The sequence below is a fragment of the Spea bombifrons genome, chromosome 4, assembly GCF_027358695.1.
Source record: "Spea bombifrons isolate aSpeBom1 chromosome 4, aSpeBom1.2.pri, whole genome shotgun sequence".
In the NCBI taxonomy this organism is placed as follows: domain Eukaryota; kingdom Metazoa; phylum Chordata; class Amphibia; order Anura; family Pelobatidae; genus Spea; species Spea bombifrons.
Window position 1 is genome coordinate 73,564,626 of NC_071090.1, and position 9,648 is coordinate 73,574,273.

General features: G+C 40.1%; 1 protein-coding gene across 4 annotated transcripts in view; it reads right to left on the reverse strand.

The window, feature by feature from the left end:
• Positions 1-9,648, reverse strand: part of MYO9A (myosin IXA) — a 58,210-nt gene that overhangs the window by 17,857 nt on the left and 30,705 nt on the right. For 3 of the 4 annotated variants that reach the window (XM_053465003.1, XM_053465000.1, XM_053465001.1), the window contains exons 15-25: positions 9,102-9,233; positions 6,167-6,242; positions 5,779-5,928; positions 5,026-5,065; positions 4,263-4,385; positions 4,086-4,166; positions 3,653-3,763; positions 3,425-3,547; positions 2,942-3,091; positions 2,540-2,853; positions 729-2,450 (exon numbers count right to left, since the gene is read on the reverse strand). In XM_053465003.1, coding sequence (XP_053320978.1) covers positions 729-2,450; positions 2,540-2,853; positions 2,942-3,091; positions 3,425-3,547; positions 3,653-3,763; positions 4,086-4,166; positions 4,263-4,385; positions 5,026-5,065; positions 5,779-5,928; positions 6,167-6,242; positions 9,102-9,233 — 3,022 coding nt within the window. The remainder of the gene's footprint in view (positions 1-728; positions 2,451-2,539; positions 2,854-2,941; positions 3,092-3,424; positions 3,548-3,652; positions 3,764-4,085; positions 4,167-4,262; positions 4,386-5,025; positions 5,066-5,778; positions 5,929-6,166; positions 6,243-9,101; positions 9,234-9,648) is intronic. The other variant, XM_053465002.1, reaches the window with a different exon arrangement.

Below are 9,648 nucleotides of genomic sequence, written 5' to 3' on the forward strand. Positions count from 1 at the left end.
GAGATCAGAAGCTAGGTTGAAATTCACTATAACAAAACACTGCTTCTGACCATTTTTGTTGGTCTGTTCATTTTAAGGTGAACGCTCTAGCTTAAATACACACCACATGGTATGCGTACGTAATATCAGTGTGTCCTGCCATTTACATTTTGTTGCAAAAAATACTAGGTAGGTAAAGAGGAATAAAAAAAAATGTTAAAAAAGAGAGACCCAGAATATGGGCAAAAAATGGAAACAATGCTATAACACGATATTTCAGTTTTCTTGCTAGCTCCTGGTCATACAAAACCCAACTTGGCAATAAAACAACCCTTTAAAACATAGGTGACTGTTCACATTTTGTTTACACGTTGCTTTGTCATAAAGAATGTAATCTCAGTCTACCTGAGATCAGGACTATTTAGGGCCAGTAATGTGTACTAGCAGTGCTTCTAAAATGTATAGCTTCCCAGCAGGCAGCATGTCTGTTTGGCAAAATAATAGTAACATAAAAAGGAAAAGCGCTTGTGTTATTTTTCAGAAATAATAAAATGTCTACTTTTTGACCATACATTATGCTACTTTATATATGTGGGAGAAAGGATTTTCTGTATTCTCTATTCCTGTAGAAAATATTTTCACAAATGAAGAGAAAACTTTTTAAATATTAGCACCCATTAAGGTGATAAACTACTAATTAAGGTAAGCTGATTTGTTTCATGACATAACAAGATGGAGGAGGTACTTACTCAGAGTCAATGCGAACATTTCTCTTGGGATTAAAAAACATGCTGGAGTTTCCACTGCTGTGTAGCCAAGGTCTTCTAGTTGCATCATTCACCTCACCCACACCATTCCCTTTGGATGTTTCCCGTACTACGCTCTGTTCTACAAACATACTAACTGGGCGTTCACTGTGTGAAATTGAGCCACCCATTCCTCCAATAGTCAATCCTTTTATCTCCATTGTGGACTTAGAGGGACCTTTCAAGTGTGGACTTTGTAGAAGAAGAGACTGTGGCCGTTCAGATGGTTTCTTGGAAGTTCTTGCAGTGATGTCTTGGTGTTCGGAGTCCCCTGTAAGTCCTTGTAGTCTACGTTGTCTTTCTAACTCCTGTTTCTCTTTGCGGATTTGTTCCATCATTTGTCGCTCTTTCTTTTGCTGCAACTGCTTCTGCAGTTCCTCCTTCTCCTCATTAAGTTTCTGAAGTCGATGCAGGACGGAGTCTGTGTGTATTTCACCTGGCTCGTTATTCTCTTGACCCCGTAATGTCTCTTGGTTTGGGACATAGAAGGTAGGTAGGCTGCTGGAAAGAATGGGTTCACGAAGGTGAGTTCTATATGGCATGGGGACGGATGTTTTAGCAGGGGCACTTTCTGACATCTCAAGTCCAGGAGGTTTTTGCCTCCAGCTGTTAGATGTACCCCATGAAATGTCTACAGCACTAGAAGCTGGAGATGGAGGGTGATGGGAAGTAGAGTTTTTCTGAAAAGGTGATTGACCTGGTGAAGGGGGATCTTGGGGGCTAGTTAAATCCTGAATGGCATGATCTGGTGAAGCAACTTTACTAGGGGAACTCACTGGTCCATTGGATGACACATTCACAGTACTAGGGTACTCTGAGGATCCTTGTGATGGGTGATTAAGAATGCCATTAGGATGAGAGTTGACTGGCCCTGGAGATGGAGAATCTGGTTTATTTTCGGAGTGTGAAATGACAGGGTCATAAATATTTGGAGTCAATGATTCATAGGAGGGAGATCTCATTGATGTGGAGATGGGAGTGCTTAAAGGTTCACCATAGGAGTGTATTATACCGGTAGTGCTGTCAGTATTTTGAATAGGAGTGGAGGATAGACCTTTTGTGGGAGAGCATGAGCGGACATCCATTGGAGTGTTAACTGGTCCAGAGGTAAAAGCTGGAAGAACAGAGTTTGAAGAGTCCTCGCATCCACTAGCAGAGCTTTTAACCCTGGAAACTGACTCAGCCAAAGACTTCTCAGAGAAATGTTGATTTTCATCACAGCTGATAAGCTCCAGACTGCCTAGCGATCCCTCACTTTCCGGAGTGTCTGGTAACCGGTCCAGGATAATCTCTGCTGACCAACGACGTTCTTCTGAAGGGGATACACCTCCGCTACGCACTTTCAGTAACTCAAGGCTGAACTGTGCTTGCTCCAGCTCCCTCATGCGACGGCTCTCTCTCTTGGCTCGGACAACTTTCCTTTGATTGGGGTTCTCCAGGGATTTTGGTCTCTCTCTAATACGCACTTCTGCAGGAATCTCCCCAATAGCCTGAACCTCCTCATTAGTAATTGGGTCCCTGGGGTGCTGGTTGGTCATCATCTCATAAGTAACTTCCTCCCACTGACTTAGTTCAACATCAGGAGACTGAGAAGGAAGTCTTGAGTCTCCGCCATCCTGCTTGCTCAGGAAACAGTCAAAGCTGATTTTTTTCAACGAGGGAAACCTATTGAATTAACATGCATAACAGTCACAAAAAAGAATCTACTGACCGAAATGGTTATTATGCAATTAAACTTTTGTGAATTGTGTTACCTGCGTCTGGCCATGTAACCTCTGCAAGCCGCTTGCAAAGCAATAATGTGCTTCCGCTGATGTTTGTACAGGCTCCTTTGAACATACCCCTTCCATGCAGACTGGATGCAAATAGCAGCTCTTTGCCTTTCTAACCAATATTCGCGCCAGTAGCTCTGTATGGTGATAGCCGAGGTCTTCATCTGTAGATACGTACGCTGTGCCCTGTGACATCTCCACCACGCCTGAATAATGACAGCAGCATTGAAAATACTGTCTGCTTTAATTAGAGTTTCCTCCTCACTCCAGCGCCTTTTGTAATGTCTCCAGCATCTCTGTGCAAACAAACAGAGAAACAGTAAATAAACACTGAGCAACAAACATGTTAACATAATGTGAGGATAACTCGGTAGCGATAAAAACCTGGATTGTGATTGCTGCATCTCTAAGCTGCAAGAACCTCTTCTGCTGGAGCCTTGCTCTTATCCAGCGTTGAAGGAGAATGATGCGCTGGAGGACAGTGTTATGTAGCATGTCCCGTAGACACTGGCGCTCCTGTTCCTTCAGAAAGACCTGAAAGAAAGAGAACGTTAAAACAATGAAACAAGTTAAAACAAAGAAGAATAAAAAGGATGTGATAAGAAATCAGCTTATAGAAAGTGTAGACATTTGTTTACTGTACAGATGGGAAAACAACTGACATATTTAAAACACCTTCAAAAAGCGAGTGAAACTGGTTAGGTGGGGAATAGAAAGATGTTAAAAGGTTAGAAATAATTGAAAGAACTAATTGAACATAATTGGTTCCCAGACAAAAAGACCAAAAATATTGTGCTCCCGTATCCTCTAAGGTAGGTTATTTAACAAGAAATGATATATCTGCACAACAAAACGTTCTTTTCTTACCATAGTTCTTCCGACTTGGTATTGATCAGGACTATGCCCAATCCGCCAGAAGAACTCTTGAATGCTTTGTCTGATGGGAGCAGTATCTTTCGGCAACAATACTGAGAACTGATTTACAAAATCCTAGAAGAGGCAGTGGACAGGGGTTACTTATCTGTACAACATGTGTTACACAGCTTAGCTAATATCATTCAGCTGGCAATTATTTTAATCAATTCATTTTCTAACCTGGAAAGAGCATTTCCAGCTGTAGCCCGACTGGCGAATACGGACGGTTTCCATCATCCCTGTGTAACGAAGTTGTCTAAGCACCAGTGCATCATTAAAGCGCAAAGGCACCTGCAGGTTAATAGAGTCAAGACAATGTATTTGTATAGAAAACATAAACACAAAATGATATACAAAGCTAAATATCCAAGAGAGGGCTGAATTATATGCCTGTAGACACACCGGTGAACATATTCTACTGATATTAAGTGAGCAAATTGGAAGCATGGTCCGCTACCCTATTATCACACTCGTGAATAAGCAATATCATCCATTAATCCACTGGGTTCCCTAACAATCATCTAAATGTCCCACATAAATACTACATTTTATAATGCATCTAAAATTATAGAGTAAACATATTCTCTTTGGTATATGCAGGAGACCTTATTACCTTCTCTGCATTGGAACGAATACATTTCACAAAATATGGTTCTGCCTGACCCAGTGTCTCCATCAGTTTGTTTAAAGATGCCTACAGAGAAAGCAGACAGATTAGATCATAATGGAAAACAAAGGGAATATCCCAAAACACCAGAAGTTACACAACAGAGGGTGGGTAGAAACAGACCTGAAACTGGGCACTGATACTAGGTGGCTTCTTTTTCTTATGTAAGTGCAGCAAGGACTTTGTGATCCGATCATGCAGAGTCAAATTAGAGAGATGTTTCAAAGACTTCACATCCAACAGGTGCTAAAGACAGAGATATACGATCATTTTTTACTTAATTATTCAATGATTGAAAATGTGCGCATGCATATAATGTGAAGACACTTGCAATTCATGAATAATTATTATTTTGCATGTTTAGTGCATAATAAATTCAGAACACACTGTCCTTTCCCTCTGTTCTGTCACTTATTTAGGTCCTTCCTCCTGCTTCTCCATTCACTTCTATTCCAATGCCTTTTTACTTCTTGGATGTAGTCAAGCTATTTGTTAATGCATAGGGCTTTACATGGTCTCTAAAAACAACATTTCATGGAGCCACGTCAAGTAGCTTCTCTCTCTGCCCACACTATGACAAAACACTACTGTATTCCACCATTCACACATTCCTAAATGCTATCTGACATAGAGCCTTATGAAAATGTCCCCTGTGTACCTATAACCATAGTGCCCCTTGTTATATTTATGATGGCACACTCTATTTTATTGACCAAGAGTGGAGTGGTACAGCAAGGGCAGGATGTGACTTCAAAGCCAGTCAATTGCCAGTGGTGGAGGTGCAGGTGGTGCATGAGTTAAAAACATCTTCCAATTCTGTGTCCGACTGCCTTACAATGTAATACATCTTACAAGAACAAAAACATGGCTATTACAAATCGCTTACCTTAGGAAGGGTAGGTTTTGATTTGGTGTTCTTGTTTCTCCTGCAATAACAATAAATGTGAACTTATACAACAAGCTAAATTTGCAACCCTTCTATGTAGCTTTCCTAGCTGGCTTCCCATCATTATTCATGCTTTGTCAAATATATGTCAAAACAAGGACCTGCTTTATACCATTAGTATACAAAATTCTGTCCACTCACAGACCTCCCTCCCATTCCGTATGTGGCTTCTGTCCTGTGGAGGCTCAGTCTCATGCTCCCTTGCACTATAGTGGGCCATTCCGGGTAGCCCAAGATGGCAACACACAATGGCAGACCCATACAACCCACCTGGGCCCTAGGCAGTGGCCTTCAGTATCCAATAAGTAATGAAGTCCAGAGGTCAGTGGTTTGGCCCAACATATCTGATACTTGGCAGCCAACAAAAAGAATGATCACCCAATGTCAAAATAGCTGTGTGTGCCTTTATACTGCTAATATAACATACATATAAGTAATATAACAAATCAATATCCAATTAAACATAGTAGCTTTTAAAAAGCAAATTAGCATATTTGTATGTAACCCATGTATTATTTCCCCAATAACAGTTTGGTAGTGCTGTTTCCTTCTGTTTATTCTAGTTTATTTATTATAGAACTGTTCTCATAATAAACTAATCCTTGTTAATCTTTGCCTCAGATACACCTGCCTCCACACCCCTGTCCTGACATCCCAGTCTGCCAGGTTATTGTCCCCGATGTCATATCTTACATGAGGATGCCATGTGCTCTCTCCAGGAGCTTGCTGTCACTGGTGCTATTTAGGGTAGAACCAGGAGAATTAATAAAGATGCCACCACCCTCCAGGTAAGAAGGGGATGATGAGAGACGACTTTGCCTTCTTGTAGCCCAATTTGGCTCCCTGAAACAAAAAGCACAGTATAAGACAGGCCAGTACATAAAAATGGCCAATAAAGAAATGAGAACAGCAAAGAAGGGAGACACCGGAAAAATGAGCAAAGCCTAGAAGGAAATCTCAAGCAATTCCATCAGGCATTAAAGATAAGAAAAGTAAACATAGAGACACCAGCGTATACAAAATAAAAAAAGGCTGGATTACGATAAAGGAATTGGCATACAAAATATACTACGCAACTCACCAAGGGCTTCTTTCCTGGATGGTGTTTGCTCCTTGAAGATCAGAGAGGGGGGTACGTGGAGTGCGACGAGGAATATCTGGAAAAAAAACGTGAGCGTTAGATCTTCAGGAGCAGTGGCCAAGAGGCACATGAGGTCCTCCAGCTGTTGGTCAGTATATGTTCCTGCATTAGTATGGGTGTGTAGCAGTACAGGTGTTGCACGTCTCCCTAATCAATGTTGAGTGTCTGAATCACTATTATGTGTCTACATTACCAATAACGATGTGGCCTATAGTTATTTAGTGTGCATATTACACTATTCTAGTTCGTGATACCCTAATGTCTGTTTGGGTGTGATATGAAAGGCATCCAGATCCTGCCGTTCCATACTTTTCCTGGAGATACAAAATGGTGTTAGCAATTAAAGGCAGAAAGATGGCATGAGCAGCAGGCAGCGTTCTCAAGCAAACATATAGAGGAGGCAGGTATTCCAAGGATGTCACATGCTAAGAGGGGAGTTTTGAAATAATTAATAACAGGCAACACAGAGGAGGAACATGCAAAAAATAGGGTTACATGACAACAAAATGCAACAATGGATCAGAGTAATGTGGAACGTGTGTGTGTGCGAACCCTTCATGTGCAGCCCATTTAAAAGAATGACCTGGAGGCTCAAGCTGTACTAAACATTCACAAAGTCTATGTCGTGGAGAATCTATACTAGAGGGGGTGCTTTTTTAAAGACTACTATAGCAGGATTTTGGAAAGCAAAATTCACAAAGATCATCGCCAAAAACAGAAAAGGGTAATTACACATCTATAGTTATACGGAAAGGGTATTTGTCTCAATCCGCTAATGCTACAATACAGATACAAAATACAAAAATTCAGATACAAAAACTACAAAAAAGATCTGAGACCTAAAACAAAATTATGTGGTTGTGACAAAAGCACTTTGGCAATTGCATTAGTGCATTAGTGATAAAATGGTAATTGAATTCTGTTTTTGAACACCACAGTTCTATAAAGCGAAGTTTGGAAGCCTTATAATTGTCATTTACATCTTTGCTGTGGTGTATAACAATCCCACGCAACGTCACTATATCCTGCAATGGCATATTTGCTAAATCTTCTATTCTATACAAACAAGTATCTGAAAGACCTGTTAAAGCTGCAAACATGACTGTAAAGTTCTGTAATGTTCTACTTCAATTGTGAACCCTTTGAGACTCTATTCTCCTCTGATATTAAAATCTCTTTCAAGAACATTTTTGTGAAAAGACAATATGTTTACCATTGATCAGTTTGATCATAATTAAATCCACAGGTTGACTGAGATTCGTTGGAAAAATGAATATTGTCATGTCATATTAGATATGCCTGCAATGCATTGCAATACGATAAGTAAAATATGCACTAAAAAGATCACCAGTACGTAGCGTTCTAGTCTATACAGCTGGTAATCTATGCTTGGTGGCTAATGCATGTACAATTACATGGATTATATACAGTGTTTGAAGCAGGCTTCATTGGAATCATATAGGCTTAGGCCAGGTCAAGCAGGACACGTCTCAGTGGCTCTTGGGGTTAAGTTTGTATGATATTGGGGAATATTTTTGGCAATTTGAAACAAGACCTATTTTCAAACTTATAAACATCCTATTTAAGATTGCCCCTTGAGAAGCAGCCTGCAAAGTTGTTTGTAAAATTTCAGAAAATGGACAAATTTGAACTGCAAAAAAAGTGAGATGGGATAACAACCTCAGCAGAGGACAACCAACTCCCTTTTATTAACATCGAACCAGGTGTGTATAAAGCCAACTGGATACGAAGAGAGGCCTTATGATGTTTCTATTCCCGTTACATTTATCTGCCGCTTTGCTAGGACAAATTTGGTTTAAATTAATCTTTTTTGCAACAACTACAAAAAATAAACACTGATGACAATATATTAATTGAGAATCGGATTTGGTTTGACTTTTATTATAATACCGAGGAGTAGATTCATCAAATGTTATTAGTAATTTTTGCAAATTAATACCTAAATATGTCATATTTTACGTATTTAGGTAATCAAAACATTGCTTATTTGGTACAGGTAAACTACATTTAGGGTTTTCCCTTTTTTCCTATTCTCTTTCCAACAGAACAAACAACACATGATGTTGACGTTATCAGTATGCTTTGCAAGTTTGCTATTTGGGTTCACTATCACTTTGACCAAAGCACAGCAGATATTTTAGGGTCAAGGACTTGAGACAGTAAAGCAATGATCCCTATAGAAAATGATTGTTTTGAGGTCTTCTGCCTGTCCACAAATTTCAATAAATGCGATCGAACAACGAACTGATGCAACTATCTAGGCATATGTCTAGTGGGGAAAATGGTTAAATAAAAAAGTTTAAATCCCATTTAAGGCTGTGTTTTTATTTAAGCAGTTTAATACCATGGCCTGCCTCTATTTTTTATACATTTATGTTATTGCAATCTATTAAGTAGAAATTGTTGTTTTATAATTCTCTATGTTGCAGAACTAACTGTATTACTTTAAAAATGAGACTACACAAATGTCCCCGTCATAAGTGATAATCCCTATCTGACACTATATCAGTATGCAGCAATGCATTGTAGGTTTCTCTAGTGCCGTAACCAATATTCCTAGCTTTTCAATGTTTTCGAGAGAAAAAAAAAAAACACACACACTTATTCCACACAACAAAAAAAAAAATTCAACATTTGACATTCAAGGTTCTTCTAGTCAAGTTAAGGTGTGCATAACAGAGCATTCTGGCACAGGATTGTGCGCAAGTATATTATACAGATCTGTGCATGAAGTCAGAAAGAACCACAGGTCTGAAGCCCTCTTTTGTATGTGTAAACGAGCGATTATAAAGGATTCTGGAACAGGAGCGCTGTGTTCGTGCAATTGCAGAGGATTCTGGGATGGGTGCCTTACTGTATTGGTCGTTCTGACACCTCTGCAGGATCTGTAAGCTCCTTTGGTGGACGGGGTGCTGCAGAAAGCTAAAGCTAGAAAGGCCTTTGTGAGCTGAGCCGGGGGGCCCCGGTGTACAGGGGGAGCCCGAGCCTTGAGAGCAAACACACAGGAAGAGAAGACAGAGACAGATTAACCAGAGAGGGCAGAGTAACCAACTACCAGCAAAGACAGAGACAGAATATCCCACAGATATACATCTACGCACCCCAGGAATCAGAGGCAAATAAAAGCAAACCCGTTACCCACTTGCTAACAGAAGCCAGGTTTATTCAGAGGTAAGAGCACGGGGGCATCATAACATTTCCACTCTTAGCACTTGGTCTGTTCAAGAAGCCCTATTTGCCCCTGCTGCTTCAGCTATTCAGTAAACAAGAACTCACTGTAATGCTGTTCATTTCTACTGGGGAATTGATCTTATAGTCTTCCAGACAATTGTGTCCTTAGTAGTATTGGACACTTAATAATGAAGAAATAAATTAATAGCGCAGGAGGCCGGGTAATGTTA